This window comes from Varroa jacobsoni, unplaced genomic scaffold (genome assembly GCF_002532875.2).
Source record: "Varroa jacobsoni isolate VJ856 unplaced genomic scaffold, vjacob_1.0 scaffold_608, whole genome shotgun sequence".
Taxonomy (NCBI): Eukaryota; Metazoa; Arthropoda; class Arachnida; order Mesostigmata; family Varroidae; genus Varroa; species Varroa jacobsoni.
In genome coordinates, this window is record NW_019213510.1 from 88,089 (window position 1) to 104,863 (window position 16,775).

Below are 16,775 nucleotides of genomic sequence, written 5' to 3' on the forward strand. Positions count from 1 at the left end.
AGTTTTTTTTTCAGAAATCTAGGCCATGTAGCTATGTACTACGACATCGTCTCGATTTTCAGCTAGCTGACGGCGTAAGGCGAGCTTGATGCCCGCTTAGGACGAGTATTTGAGTGTATACGAAGTATGCAGCAATCGGCGTTGACAAAGTATCAAAGTTGGGCTAGGTGGCATGACACTATCTGTTAGCAATTTGGAAGCCAATGGGGCATTGATGCTTACGTCAATAGGTAAATTAGTTAACTAGAGTTTGAAACGATTCATTTCCACATGTGATTATGTATCGAATGCTTATCAAACTTCGTAGTCATACCCATGTTAATCATAGTAAAGAAAGTTAGGAGAAAGAAAAGGTAGAAACATAATGGCTGTCAAAAAGCTATGAATTACTTTATAAATGATACCTAAAAAATACAAAAAAAAAAACATTGAAAGGAAAAAATCTGAGATATGGATGCAGAACCGTTGGCAGTATCTGGCCTTGGCAGACCTGGTTGGCAGTAGTTGCCGCCGACAGAAACAACAGATGGTCCAGCTGTTAGATCTGCGGGAGGAGTCACCGTTTAGTGGATCATGTCTGAAGAAGTAACTGTAATAGACCATATGATATAGTAACTACAAGCAATAATAAATAACTCTGTGTAAACTACTATTGATGGGTAATTTACGGTCGCTGTTAATTAATGACGATTTATCTGAGACCAAAGGAGTCTTAATGAAAAAAGAAGGAATTCTAAAAAAGCTAGACGCCCGTGCATTACAGGGTGCTCACGAAAGTACCAACTAGGAAGTAGTGCAAACGAATTAAAGGCAGAGACAAAAAAAAATGCATACATTCGTCGACAGGGCCACAATTATTGAGATAAATAATGAAGTTACGATAAATTACTGGAAACTGTATTCAATTTTGTAATATATATTATTCTTGATGTTCTCTTTTCACTAACCATAGAAGTGTATTTATGGTACTCTATTGTACTATCCTTTGTGACAAGTTAAAAATAAATCATAATCTGCTCAAGACGACGACAGCCCGGCTTTTTCAAATTTAATTGTACCAAATGCTTATGATTATAATATCAGTTTAACGATGTGTACGCTTGATACGCTATGTTCACACATAGGCCGTGTTTTAGTTAGACATTAATACACGCTATCTAACATGCATTGCTATCTGAATTTGTTACTTTTCCCACCTCTACAATGACTTAGATTTCGTAGTAGTTACTCGTCGGTTTTAGTCGGTTCAATAGGGGCGAGGCAGTCGCTACTTGCCGAATTTTTAGTTTATATCTTATTGTCTTGTTTTTAAAGAATCCAGAGGTAATTAGAGCATGTTGATGGGACATTTGCAGTGACGGATATAGGAGGAACGTCATCAGCATCAGAAAAACAATGTAATGAATATGGAATGACAAAATAACTGCAAGTAAGACAACGTAACGCTTGCCTTTGGTCAAGCGTGTCAACAGTAAACTGAAAATTATACGAAATGAACTTTTCTCCAGCCATTTATGGCAGGTGAAGGAGGGCAAAGCCCGCGAGTCAAGTCTGATGTTCCATTAACAACTGATATGATTAACGCTTACATTTCCTAAACTGCTTTTGCTTTGGCTTAGCTTCTTCCACGATTGTATGCACTAAAGTCGCACACCACAGCCAAAATATACTTCGCGATTTCAGTTAATCTTGACCAATCGTTAACCAAGATGTGTGCCAATCTGGACAAGTTTTTACGTTAAAAAGCTTCTTGTAAAGTTTCCTTTCATGTAAGAACAATCACACTCTAAATGATCTAATATTAGCCACCGAATGCCTATGTAACGTTTTTACCGTAATACGAATGTCCAATTATAAGAAATCGATTTCATTTAATCCTTTGGTTTTGTTGGACGCATCGAATTATGTAACCCTTTCCGCATCTTCGCAGCCGCCCTCTCTACGTAGACCCGTTAACAAACAGCCAACTGCATTCAATGGGAATTCGTTCATGCGTTTAAAGGCCTGTGAAAGATGGTGGCTCAGTAAAGATGGCTTGCCAATGAGATTACTATTATCGTGAGTGGTTAAGGAAACATCACTGTTGCAACAGTCACCATTGGTTCAATTGCCCACAGAAGCATGTCTGTTATGTCCATTGATTATCACGATAAAACGGCGACTTCCAGAGGAAAACAATAGCAGACGAAAGAGGCGGATTCAATAGTGTTCGACAAGTCACTTAGTTCACATTATAATCTTGGTTGCGGCCATGCCGCTATTACTCGGTACCTACTGTCTATTTGAAGTCGTTAGTCAGTCAGTGAGCGAGTGGTTGCCTGCATGACTGTGTACGAGTGTGTGAGCAAGTCGGAGAGCCTACCAAAGTTGACTGGTTCGCTGCTATTGCAACTGTATTGTTTCTGCTGGATCGCTGCGGGTGTTACCTCATACTATTTAATACTGTGTTAGTAATAATGTGTCAGTGCTTAATATTTGTTTCGCTCCAATCTGTGATGTTGTGACAGTGGAAAAGAGAGTGTTAAACAGTGTTCCTGTATGTATATATACTATACATCATTACTTTTAGTATCCGTGTCTTATACTGCCATTGAGTGTACCGCTGTAGATCTGTCTGTAACTCCGGTGCAGTGTAGTGCTCTTCAGGAACTGTTTACAGAACTGTTTACAAATGGATAATCGTTAACTGTGTGAACTACTGCCGATCAAAACCCTTGAGAGAAAGCCGTGGCGACTCATGCCAGCTATGGACATCGAGGAGCAAAGTGAAGATCTCGAAGGTATTGAAGAACCTCAAGAGCAGGAGCAGCCTGACAAATACGGTTTTTTTGGTTCGCAACATGCGACCACCGATGTCAGGTTCGTATTCTATTACAGAAACCCCATTATAGCAAGCAATTGAATAGCTAAGTGCTAATAGCCTAAAACGGAACAAGTGGTGTAAATATGGAATGGGTTAATTAACAACAAGCAGCCTTGATTCAAGCGCAAACAACCGAAATCCAAGCTTGCCATGCGTGTTATAGTGGCACAAAGTTAGTCCGACTTCGGACAGACTTGAAATTTCAGGTCGGTGAAGATTGCATTAGCGGGAATAGAAATAGATAAGTCAGTATAACCAGCGTAAGACACGAAGAGTAATTTAATAGCGGAGTAGTATTGCTAAGAAGCTACGCGATTTGATCAGGCAGTTGCAGGGGGTAGCACTTCCGAGTAGGAATGACTTCTGCCGCTGCCGCCGCCGTTAGCAAATGTCAGCTGATCGTGGCAGAGGAAGAGCAGGTCCGTTCGGACTTGTTTATTGGGTGGCGGTACTACCATTCACTGTCTAAGTATCCCTGATAGCAATTAAATTAACACTGTGGACATATCAGTGTCACCAATCGACTCTGTCCACAGCTGGTCCATCACCTGTTATTATTTTGAGAAGCCTTAATAAAGCCTGTTAACAGCTGCAGATGTCCATCATCAATGGCGATGAGAGCTGGCTGTAATTGTGTTCGCTCTGAGCAGTTTATCGACTGTAGCATGTCTCGAAATCTCGGTTTGTAAAGGAACAGAGTTGGATGAAATGAGATGTAGTTTGTTGCTGCTTGAAATTCACACATGTAGAGAAAAGCAAATAGTTAGAAAACTATGTTCGTCAAGAAAATCCCAAGGGTTTAGATGTTGGGAGAAGGGTAAACGTTGTTGATGGAAATTGCCAACAATAACGATTTGAGCTAAATCCGGTTCGCCATACGTTTCGCGGGTTTATCGTGGTTGATCCACCACTGATCTGTTGCTTCGCTGCAATCTATTCTTTGGTCTATATTTCATATGGCTCTCGTGATTTTTCTTACAGATTCAGCTTGGCATTGCTGTGAAATTACCGAGATCAACTTCAGGTGATTTTGTGATCTCTTTTACTTGCAGCTAGACTTTCTACAAAGAAAGGCTGTCTAGAAGTACTTTACTGACTGTGCACGCTCATATCATAGCCACGATGCTAAATGATGAAGTTGGTTCAACACGGTATTTTCGCAGAGTGACCAGTGTCCTTCGAATGCCAACGTACTGAAACTGAATTTTTTTCTTGTGGTATGCAGGCCGTATTCACCTTACACGTCGGTTACTTGTGGTTGTTTTGTGATACTGTGTACGTCGTTCATTTATAAATTCGAGTTTGGATGCGATTAACGCTATATGATATATAACTCTAAGAGTCCATGAGTAAAGCTTGATCTTAATTCAGTCAAGCAGTCAGCTTTAATGTAGGTTAGATTTTTTCAGAATCTAATTAAATGGCAATACGAATTGGTAATCGAATTTTGTTTAAGATTAGCAGACTTTCTCTTAATTAAAATATCTAAAATAGAGTATCAAACCAAATGTAAGCAGTTCAACTCCTTGCAGCGTGTTTCGTACATTGTACGCTAAAAAAAAACTTGAAGTCTTGTTGCTGCTTTAGCGCGCACTATTAACGCAAGTTATGTGTGTACGAAATGTTGAAGCGCACGTTGGACATGGACAGCCTTGTGTACTGTTCCACTGATTAAGTGACTGTTTTGGTACGGGCCTCCAGTATGGTACTGTTGTTTTCCGAAATGTAAATGGTCATGCTGCATTGGGTATTTTTTGTTGTGAGATACAAATCTATATTGATTGCGTTATTAGGCCAATAAAGCGGCCTGGTTAAATTCATGATTAGGCAAGCAATTTTTCCTCTCCAGCACAGTGTCGTATAAAAGCGGTTCAGACGGGCAAGCAAAACAGGCAAAATACATGTGTATTATCATCATTAAGATAGGTGTTACCAATTTAAATGTTGCGTATTTTAAGTTGGTGTTCGTTTCCTTGTCGGAGTCAATTCCTAACAAGAACTTGCAGAATACTCCATTGGGGTAGACAAACGTCTCTACCACCCGAAAATCATTCTAATCGTGTCATATATATCGTTTAACCTTCGGCGAAAGCTTGATACTTTTGCAGACAGTGCCACTGATCGTGTGTTACCGTTTTTAAGTTAAGCTCTTTCGTGTTAGGTCTCCCTGTTATTACGTTCAACTTCTGAAACTATGATAGAAAAAGGTAGCATCGTTAACATAAGGCATGATTTATAGTAACATACGGTCTACCAGAATGTGTCAAAATCAGTTTTACTTAATCAACTTATTCAGTCATCTTAATCAGTGGACGCTTATAGTGAACGACAGAGGCTGTCTCTGTTCCCGTCATCTGAAAGTTAGATAATGTCAATCGAATGAAAGATCTGAGCAATGCAGGCGTCTCACAAAGAGAACCTAAATTGATCTAATTTCGCAGCCTGTGCACGTATTATTTTAGCAGTGTTTGTTCTTTGAAGGATATGTATCTTTGCCTTGGCGGAATGAAACAGTACTGTGTTTGGCATAAAATACAACAATATTTTCGCTCATGCATTGGGTCATTAATGGTCCATGCTTTTCAAAATTATTCTCAAGTTATCAAGCAATTTCAAACTAATATACGAGCAGTAGTTGAATTTAACTATGGTAAGTTCAAATTCCCGCTTGTGTAACGTACGTGGGTTTGGCCCGTAAATGTTTTTACCGTTTCGTCTTCTGTGATCCACGTGATCTACTCTAAAAGTTATCAGTGCTGGTGGCGGAGTTACTCAAACAGCGCAGGGGAACGACAGGACTCAGGTACATCGTGGGTACAGACTTAGTGTCCTTAGAAGTAGATGGAATACTTTTATATATATATTAATATCCGCTTGAGGACAAGCGGCTGCGGCTGAAACAATATTTAGCGTGATACGTGATACGTGATTTAGGTGATACGTCAAGCAGGCTGTCATTACCGCCGTAATTTTATATAGCCATTTACGTATCCTTTTTGCAAACAAGATAAGCAAACGTATTTAATTGCTAAAAAAATGTTGATTATGTCATTACTATGTAAGCCGGGTTGTTTTGTAAAAATGTGCGACGCAGAACTTACCCTACGCTAGGCAGTAGCTGTCGACACATTTATGTGCCTAAAAAACACCTGTGACTTAGTTAAAAGGATAATGGGTAAATTTTTCAAAGTCAATCTACTTTGATAAAATAAGTCTGTCCTGATCTCAAAGTTATGCAAAAGAGGTGATAAATGTATGAAATAGTATGGTAGTACGGTATCTAAAAGGATGCCAAGTTTCGTTTACCAATAGTTACATTTCGTTGAACGTATAATTGACATGCAGAACAGCAGGATATGATTCATCAGCAGATTTGTCATTACCCTTAACATTTTTATCATAAGACTTTTGTCACTAGTCAGTTTTTCAATAAACGTTATGGTTGAAGTACCTTCACAATGTACTATTTGCATAAAGATAAGGCAAAAAGCCCTTTTTAGTAATATTCTTTCACTGCCATCTAATCCCCTTCCGTTAGGTTTTCTCCGAGTGTTCTCGTTATACTACTAACTATAGCCCAAGCTACTGTAAAACAATAGTTGATGCAAGGGAGATTTTTATTTAATTTTGCAAAGGTAGATAGTGCAGCATTTGGATTAAATTTTTGCAGATGATCTTATCATAAGATCTGTGTTTCTCGGTTTATCGTTTCAAGCACAGTAATATCAATGTTAGTGAAATTATTATGTATCATGTCATGACAGATACTGCGCATCAACCCTTAAACTATTTAATTTCGATTGGTCGGGTACCGCTTAGGAATGGCCGAGTTCATCATCTCCAATTTACTATAATACTGTCTGCGTTATGATTCAAGAACTAACAGTAATTGCTCATAGTAGAACATAAACATTAAACAAGTAGAAGAATAACGTAAGATATTTAGAGTAGTTAACAGTAAATACAACTTATCATTATCTACAGCAGATGATAGTAAATGTTCAGAGTAAGTGAACGAATGACTGGAGAAGCTTTTGGACTACAAACTGGCAAGGATAAATTAGCACAAAAGCCCTGTAATTATAGTTGGCACATTGGTGGGCGTCATCAAGCCATAGAATGTACCACTGCTATTTTTCATCGCCATGATTTTTCAATGTCGACTGGGTTACAGCGTAATTAATAAATCAGAGACAAGATTCTCAATTATCAATTTCTACACGCTGATTTGTCAAGTTAGACAGTCGGCACAGTGGATTCGCGCGATCACAAAGGCTCGGTCCTCACGAATCATGTATGAACTATTAATACAGAATTAAATAGTGTCCTGAATTATACAATGATTGCATGCAGTTTTTAATAAGATTTATTTCTTTATCTAATTGTAAAGCACACTTTGTTGTTGCTTTTTCTAGTAGTACTTCTCGTGTTAGGGCTGCCTTGTGAACGATCTGTGCCACATCAACTGAATCAACAACTGGACGCTAGTCTTCACGCCTACAAGTTTTACCATCGTGAATAGTGACAAAAGGAGAGTCATGCTTATGATAAAAGAAACTTTAGCTAATAAAACTGTTTTTTAAAAGCGACTATTGGGAATCCAATTTTTTGCTCCATTTGTTCGAAAGCTTATTTATTTCGAATATTAAGGACGTTGAGTGAAATATTTTTTTATATATGGAGTTTCTTAAATATGGGTTTGGTATTTAAATGAGTGTGATGTAAGAAGCTAGGTAACACTGATTGACTGTACACCACGGAAAAAATTATAGTTCGTAAAAATCTGAACCGGCCTTGCAGATCGGGTATGACTATCAGGTATGACAGTTGCGAGTAAGCTACGGCCATTGCAGATCCTTTTCTATAAACAGCGTTGACTACTCTCACATTTATGGTCGTATTGATCGCGGTTCGTTTAAAGACCGAAACGGCAAGATAATGTAATAGTTGAAGCTATACGGCTAAAAATGTCTATATATATATATATATATATATATATATATATATATATAGATATATTTGTTTGGATCCATAATGGTCTCAGATGGCCGAGCACCAGTTTCAATCGTTTGTCTAGTGTAGGATACACATTCGTACTTGAATCAGTATATGTGGAAATTCATCTTAATCTTTAGCAAATAGCATTTTTTGTGAAAAGCAGATCTTCAACTTTTCGCCTCTTTCTCGTCATATTTCTGATATGAGTATAAGACACGGCTTTATTTGAATTTCATAGTGAAGCTTGTTTATACTAAAACTCAAAATCTGGAAAGATGGAAGGAAATGCAAATTGTCTTTCGACGTTCTTAGCGCCGCTTGGTATGTTTGCTGGTCTAAGTGTCCTATAAGTCACCGCCGAATGAGCAAGTATCACACAAAGTATAATGGCGAAAATTCGCTCAAGGAGAAACGCGGCGGTTTCTTTGCAAACGATGACATTAAACAGTTTGACATTTACTTCTTTTTCCACTGGAGTCAATTTGATTTTTTTCTTTTCGCGACTAATACATGTTGACGTGAAAAACATTTCGCTAATTTTCAGCTTGTGTATCTTATGTGAACTGTATGTCTTTGATAATAGAACTTCTTGTTTAATTTCGAAGATTTTTATGATTACGTCGTAAAATATGAAAATTGGTCACATAGGATCTTTTGTTCAGCAGACATTGTAAAGATGTGTGTAAAAAAAAAGCTATGGTGGATTATTTTTAGGGCAAGATGTGCAGTTGTTTACACACTTGTTCTGTTGTATGTAGCAGTTGAACCAAGAAAAGGCCTTGCAGATTAAAGGAATCAAACCGTTAAAATTGCCTTCTGTGGCTGCTATAAAAAATGCATACCCTAATAATTCCCCAGCTTAACAATTTCCCTTTTAATAACTAGTCTTATCACAACTCTAACAAGTCAGTCTAATGATTACTATATTTCTGGTATGTGTGCTTAATATTCCAGGAACCTGGTCAGTAAGCTACCGCCAGAGGTAATCCGACGGCGTGAGCTAAAATGGCGCCACATGTTAGAAAACTGGGATTTGTTCACTTCGAAGAAGTTTTCCAAGGTGATGATCAGTTATTTATGCAGGATTGGAGGTAGAGCAGAATCCTTTTTAGATGGGAATTTCTTAAGGATTTGTAAGTGGTTATCAAAGTGCATGTAAAGTCGTCCACGCTAATTTTTTTAGTGTTACGTGAGAAATGATATTGGCTCTCGTAAGGTTTAAGTCATCGAAAATTGAATTTTATATATATTCCTGCGTCTTGTCTAGGTTCGAGATCGCTGTCGAAAAGGCATTCCTTCTTCTATGCGCATGAGTGCGTGGCAGTATCTTTGTGGAGGACAATTTCGGAAAGAAAAACGGAAGGTGAGTGAAGCTTTTAACAGTGGTTCTGGTACAACTTTAGAACTAAAAGATCACCGTACTCCTTTCATTTTGCTTTTTGTGACCTCTAGCGAATTTTTCATCTGTCATGATTTGACCTTGATTCACCTTGAGCTAGTTGTTTACCCAGTGGCTTGCTTATTGGTTGTAGTATTTAAATAGCGTTTTGTTATGTATATCTTTTCAACTTGACTGCTAAATTTTGTCAGAAATGTTATCGAAATTTACAACCTTTCTTTTCTATATATGCATTTAGTATGACCTAGAGAAAACCTTATATATTTGATTTCGTCGTGTATAAGCGTCTATTTGTTGTGTGCGGCTACTTATGATGTGTTACCTAATTTAAAGAGAAAAATGGTTTTCAGGGCTTATTCGAGCAACTGGATGCTCAGAGCGGGGATCCTAGTCACGTGGAAGACATTCGAAAAGATTTGCATCGACAATTTCCGCAGCACGAGATCTTTATGAAAAAGGTGTGAGCTGGCAACATTGTTTTCTTTGTTACATTGGTTTTGTTATGTATATGTAAAGCTTCACTGTACACATGTTGTTACGTGAAAGGATACGTGCAAAATAATTCAATTCTATGAATAAATGTTGTCTCCAGCAGAGATCCCTAGACAACGATTTTCTCTAAGAGGCCATGTTTAAAAAAATATAGCTTCCTTAGAAAGGCTGCCTTTATGTGGATGGTGTATTTTTAAATGTTCCATTTTTCAGGAGAATCTCGGCCAGCAGGAATTGTTTCGGCTACTGAAAGCATACTCAATTTTGAGGCCTGAAGTCGGTGAGCACTGGAATCGTGTTTTCTCTTTTTTATTTTGTTCTTCCGCTATTAAATCTTAAGTAAAATAGTTGCCGGCCTGTAAAACTACTACGATTCACCTAGGCAGAAGATGGTTAGTTTAATGTCAATTTTTAATAATACAATTACTATACCTCAATCTAATTTCTTAATGAAGATCTACTACCTAGTTGAAAAAGTGCAGAGTTAGGCTGTCCTTAAATATGACGTAGAAAACTAATGTTTTGGTAAGGCAATCATTACGATTCAGTGTACACTGTTGATTTTACTACATCTTTATTTTTCAGGGTACTGTCAGGCGCAAGCCCCGGTAGCGTCTCTCCTTTTGATGCACATGCCAACCGAGGACGCTTTTTTCTCCTTTGTCGAAATATGCGATAAGTACCTCAATGGATATTACAGTCCGGGCCTGGCAAGTTGAAAGGCAGCTTTATTATGTCTTTATTCTGTGCGATTGATTGGTTCTGAAATTTTCTTCGAAAAATCGAATCAAATCCAAGGCTACTTAATTTCTTTTTTGGCTTCACTTCAAATTCAAGAACCTTTTCTGTCGGGTTGTGCAGCCACTAGACATAGTTATAACAAATTTCTCGGCTTAGTTAGCGATGTATTTATTTATTTATCTATGTTTACGGTTTCAGGAAACCATCCAACTAGATGGTCTAATCCTCTTTGGGCTTCTTAGGAAATTTTCACCACAAGCATATCATCAGCTCACAAAACTTGAAGTGAGTTTCGAAATGTTTACATCTATATAATACATGTATAAAATGCATCTGACTAGTTTTGTTGTTTCCAACGCAACGCTATTTTTTACTTTTTGATTGTTCTTATTTGGCATCAAACATTAGCTCACTGCAAATATATATGGTTTAAAAAAATTGACTTTTTTCAAATGCTGCTAATTATGCAACGATATCTGAGTGAAGATTTCCTAACCTGTTTAACTTTTGTTTAACAGGTGGGTCCGATGCTTGTTATGACGGAGTGGTTCCTCTGTGTATTCACGCGAACTTTACCATGGCCTTGTGTGCTACGAGTTTTTGACATGTTCCTTTGTGAAGGTAGCTTTTATCACATTTTGTTTCATGCTGTTACCCTTCCACATGCATAGAAATAGCTCGACTGCCTTCGCGATTTTCCCCGATGCATACAACAGTGACGTGCAATACATCAACTATGATATAATATTACATAGCATTTGAAACACAAACTTGGACGCTAATGATTACCGAACCCGGTTTTCATCGAGCACAGACGGGAAGGAAGATACAAATTTATTTAAATAAGAGCCCTTCTTTCAGGTATCCGGGTGCTGTTCAAAGTTGGCGTGGTGCTAATCGACTCTACACTTGGATCACATTCGATTAGCAAAGTGAGTCGTTTAAGGGCAGAGTGATGGTAGCCTTTAGCTGTCAGCATAACTGTCAGTTCTTACAATTCATTGCGCAATGTTGTGCGGAACTATTTCGATCAAAAATACAACCTCTACATTGGAGAAAACCACTAATAATCTCAAAGTGTACTTTTGTAAAATACGCTGACGTACTTATAAAGAAATCACTAATCACTAGTGAGCATATTCTGGCATGATTAGCTTCGCTTCGCTTTAACCAAAGTACTACCACCAAAATGATTGGGTTACAGGCGGAACTGCGCAAGCGGTATCCCTCCGCGTTTGAACTACTTGAGTGTCTAAAACATGCAGGTGACAACCTTGAAGAGGATGCGTTCATTCAGCAGGTAATAATTATTCTGAGGGACAGTTTGCTAGAGACTAAATTATTTAATCATCAAAAAGGCTAGAACACGGATTACCTGGGTCAATACAAATGCGCTAAATGCTGTTTGTTTTTTTGTTTGCACCCGTTCATCAATTTGCAGGTTGTTGACCTAGAGTTAAAGCGTGAAGATCTTGTTCGCGAGCATGAAAGACAAATTGCCAAAAAAGAGAAGGTACTTGGAAACAATAATCTACCGACTGATCCTATAGTTACTTTTTGTCTATGACTGAGTATGGGAGTCCCGCTAACACACGGAGGAAGTCGATGTTCCACTTTCATGCCTTGAACAAGTGTGTTGGACATACAACTGTGTTTGCTATTCACTGATATAATTTACTCAATTCTTAAAAATTAATTACTGAAACAATAATGATATTTTAGAAGCGGTTTGTTCTACTATGGCTTCGAACTTTCAAATATTATTTACCGTGATTAGAGGTGCTAAGGACAAACTTGTCAATTTAGTGAGACAAAAATAGCAATTATAACGTATGAAATTTCGTATCAGCTTGTGTGTCATAAGTGAGAGCCTCTGGATACGACCCTTAAAGAACTGTTATTGCGGTTTCAGGAGGAGCGTGAGCGACAAAAGAAAGCCCTAAAGGCAAAGCGTAGCTAGAATAAGGCTCCGCGCGATAAAGCGCATTTACTTGGCGAAAACTATTCTTCAACAATCGTACCGTCGCAGTTTGTTCGATACTTAGCTCCTGTACAGAAACAAGATGGCAAGCAAAGTCAAGCATTTGTAAAACAGGGAGCTCGACTTTCATTCCCATGGCGGTGGTTTCGCGGCTTGGGCGTCCGGGACAATCGGACTCGTCCAGCAGAAAAGTGACATGTGAACTTGACGAGTCCGAAATAGACGACGCATACAAGGAAGAATCAGAATCACTTACAGGTCGTTGAAGATAACGAAGATTATTGACTTGCGAGGAATCCTGGGGAAAAGAGCGAACGTACAGTAAAGGTGTCGACTAGAAATCGAAAGGCACTTTACGGTACACAAGTGACTGACCATATGGGACTAAGTAATCTATACATATGAAAAAAATGAGGCTTATAAGTGTCTATTCAATACTGTCGGTGGAGCAAAATAGTTAAGAGCTGAAGTCAGCTCGACATGATAACGTAATGTCTTAACTCACCAAATTGTTGTTAATATCTATTAAAGCAATGAGGAAAGAAGCGGGTCGAGAATATATACATACATATACCTAGTACAAGTACCTATCAGAAATCGCTAAACTGTTATGTCGTCTGTAGACAGCAACAGTGAAGAAAAGCGCCAAAGAAAAACACCAGTAAATTTGCCTAGAATGCCTCTATACAACTGCATTTCCATAAAGACATTCTTCACATAAAAAAAACTGACGTCGCTGTAACTTGCCATAGATCCATTTAACTCGATTACAGTTTTTCCAAAATTTCTCAGAAGGAATATTAAATGCGAAAGTGAAATGCGCCCCTTCGATGCGTTTGTACTGCTGGTGCTGTTGCTGTTGCTGTGACAAATTGAGCCAATATATCTGTGCTCTGATAACAGAGGCTGTGTGAATACGCTTGAGAAATTTTTTACATTATAGATAGACAAAGCCTAAAAATATATATTCTGGAATCGTGAAATGTAAAATTGCATTACAGATAGCAGGAAGAAAGAGGTCGCTTAGACGCTAGCTGAACTACGTGGTATATGAATTTTGAACAAAATATAGGAATATATGCCCGGTAGGCCACTACATTGCTGTCTCTCCTCGCAGTGAGAGACTTGCGAATGTTGTCTACTAGAATAGGATACACAGCTTCTTACGTTTTCAGATTCGAAAAGGATTGCAGTGGCGACCCTTATTCGAAATTACCATCGTATCATATCGTATGATTTATCTTTGTTAACAGCCTACTTAATAACCAAGGGTTACAAACTATCGCAATCTGTTTATGTACATTATAGCAAAAAATCCTATCACTCTATGAGATACGTTGATATTTTGACCAAGGAAACAAATCGTACGTTTTTAATCGTCCTACGTTTGGAATGGTCTATATAGACTAGGAGACACTTCCACAATGCACACTTGTAGTGACCTTTTCTTCTAGTATAGTCGCTAGCCAAAATAGTTTAGAATTAGTAATAGCTTAGCGTAGTGTAAGAGCTCTATTTAAAAGCCAGGCCACTGGTATCATTTTTTATTAGCATTAGTTACTCTTCACCACAGATATGTATTTACTACGCGCACTCTGCAATTGGCAGTATAGGAATGTCACTGATTTCGTTTCGGCATTACTTCAGACACAAGAAACCCGATTTTGGAAACGCCTCCTCCCCTCTTAATAAGAGCCCACCATCTAGTTCCCAATCATTATTATAATTGAGCGATCATCACCCCCTGCACCGCCGCTTGAAATTTGTGGACATGATCACATTGGTCCACTTTATACATAGAGGTAAAGTGATTACTGGGCACTGAGATATAATTAGCCATCCACGAAAGATCGGAAATGCCATTTCATAAAAGCCTAGGCGCAGTTGACAGAAAGCCCCATTAACTGTGTGTGCCTGGCTATCACGGAGGCGGACTATATAAAAAAATAAGTATTATTAATTGCAATTACAATACTCGTGTGTGGCACGAAGTACATTCGTTATCTTTTTATTTTGTCAGTAATTGTTTACAATCTCATTAGTAGCAATATTAGAGAAAGCGAAGATTAATGAAAAGGGTTTGTATTAGTTCAATTGGTTAGCACACGTTTATTTTTCACAGGATTACTACTCTGATGGTTTTTACCATCAACATATAATTGTTATTGTGTATATTTACTTATGTATTAACGATATGCTCAGTTTTGTTTTGGTGAACTTCAGGGACCAATGATGTATTATTTATATCTTTAGATACATTTGTTTGAATACAAAGTCATGATGATTCTGCTACTATATTATTGATATAGTTTTTCCACTGTGTAATACTGCTACGTATATACATTCTTGCGTATAATTCAACATTGGTAATTTAGAATCAAAAAATCGAAGTCAAGGCAACCCCACGCACACACGAAGCATTATATATATAGAAGCTATTGCTACGAACTTCTTTCATTTCAAATAAAGTGAAAAAAATCCCATTCTAGAAATAGTGCAGTAAAACAGGAAGAGTTCGCTTGCAGTTTGGTGCTATTATATATCTCAGCACCCTGGTCCTCCAATAGAAGAGGCTGTTTCTTCTTACTTCCTTACGTGTATACGTGGGACTGTCATGAGACTTCGATTTATCCCATCAAAGACTATAATTCTTTAATTGTAATACTATATGTTCGAAATATGTAGGTGCTGATACTTCGACGCGCCGTAAATGAAACCTGATAAGGTTGAGCTTCAGCTCAACCTTATCAGGTTGATTAAGGTTACCAGATATGCGTTGGTATTTGTTTTATTTGAAGTTTGCTGGTGTTACGCCTTGCTGTTATGTTGTTGAATGCTAAATGTCCTTCCGCGATGGGCTCGCTGTTTTTATTTTATCAAAAAATAAGCACACAGATCACAGTGAATGCATAAGTGTGATGTTTTGTTAATGAGCGTGAAGAAGATCGCGATGAATTCTGTTTTTGTGTGCAAAAAATGGTGACCAGTATATGATAATAATATACGAACGAAAGAGAAATGGAGATCGAACTACACTTCTACTTGTACTTTCAGCAAACGAAATAATGACAACAGTATTATTAACATATAAAAGTGTGGGTACGAAATAATTATATGTATCGATTAGATATAAAACTGGGTCTCGGCAAGAAATGCACGAGTACTTCCAAAACATCTGGTATTTTTACCAAGTATTATATAGGTACATTCGTTTACGCAGCCTAAAACTACGGACTGAAATAAGCTACCGTGCCCCTCCCAAAAAACATTTCACCTATGAATAAATCGAAAAATGTTTACTCGCTTTGTACAATACGCAATGCAAACACAAAGAGGCGGTCTGCTGAAGCTGAATTTTAGAGAAAGAAATAAACGTATGAGTGACATGTTCTATAAACGATGTAGCCATTACTAATTCAACGTGCTGTTGTCGACCCGCTTTTATTTAAGCTTCTTCGGATTTCGAAATCGACAAGATGAAGGCTGCCCAGATTACAGTTGTCGCCTTCGTTCAATGGATTGGACCGTTTTTGTTACTTTAATGTGTCTCCCCTTTGTTGCTCCTTCCTCAAATGTTAATGGATAATTCGTCATAACTTGGAACCACCACTGTGGATCAAGGAAGGATTTCGCCGCCACCGATGCAACTATATTTTGTAATTACTGCATTTTACGATAATGAAAGCCAAATGTTCCCGATTGAAAGCTAAACGCGCAATATACTCGCTGACGCCCAAACCGGCCTCTTCTCTACAACATCCTCAGTTTTGAATACCATTGTTGACTAATACCGAAAGTTACACCGACCTTAAGAATTTGTGCGTAAAATTTAGAAAGCTCGATGATTGTAGGTGCTGGTTTCTTGGCTATAAGATATTCGCCTCCAATATGTCGCTATTGTCCGTGCACTGAGACAGATTATGTCCAAGGATTCAGCATCAATTGTTTCACACACGATCTCCGCAGCGCCAAATAGTATGGATCCTAGCTTTACACTATTGAATTTGTCGTATCATCACCAGGGCCAACAAGGTAGTTATATAAAAGTAGAACTTTCCATTTTTGGGAAAGCTTTCTGTGTAGTTTTACACAAAAAAGGCCGTGTAAACTAAATGTCGATTGTAAATCCGTGGAATGTTATTGCTGTTCATCGTTCAGATACGCGGTATTTCCAGAGAATGTGTATTGAAATTGTGTGGGCGTCTGTGTCAATGCGTCTACAACAAAAATTAATAAACCTACCTAATGTTGGTTGCACCTAACAGATGTTTGGAAATTACTACTGCATAAGGTATTAATTG

General features: G+C 38.0%; 1 protein-coding gene across 2 annotated transcripts; it reads left to right on the top strand.

Annotated features, from left to right (window-relative positions):
- Window positions 1-2,026: 2,026 nt before the first annotated feature.
- On the top strand, window positions 2,027-16,738 carry LOC111261890 (TBC1 domain family member 10A). Of its 2 annotated transcripts, none has more exons than XR_015311721.1 (12): window positions 2,027-2,859; window positions 8,816-8,921; window positions 9,129-9,224; window positions 9,611-9,718; window positions 9,966-10,032; window positions 10,338-10,462; window positions 10,692-10,778; window positions 11,012-11,114; window positions 11,355-11,425; window positions 11,698-11,793; window positions 11,935-12,124; window positions 12,406-16,738. XR_015311721.1 is itself a non-coding variant. In XM_022835728.2 (12 exons), exons 1-12 carry the CDS (start codon window positions 2,738-2,740, stop codon window positions 12,451-12,453), a joined length of 1,101 nt encoding a protein of 366 aa, XP_022691463.1. In that variant the 5' UTR covers window positions 2,030-2,737; the 3' UTR covers window positions 12,454-16,738. The 2 variants fall into 2 exon arrangements, 1 of the variants encoding a protein (XP_022691463.1); XM_022835728.2 differs by having other exon boundaries at window positions 2,030-2,859; window positions 11,935-12,006.
- The last annotated feature ends 37 nt before the right edge of the window (window positions 16,739-16,775 follow it).

Coding starts and splice junctions, on each gene's coding strand:
- LOC111261890 (XM_022835728.2), top strand. CDS start 2,738: ATGCCAGCTATGGACATCGAGGAGCAAAGTGAAGATCTCGAAGGTATT. Junction 8,922..9,128: donor CTTCGAAGAAGTTTTCCAAG/GTGATGATCAGT, acceptor CGTCTTGTCTAG/GTTCGAGATCGCTGTCGAAA. Junction 10,779..11,011: donor ATCAGCTCACAAAACTTGAA/GTGAGTTTCGAA, acceptor TTTGTTTAACAG/GTGGGTCCGATGCTTGTTAT.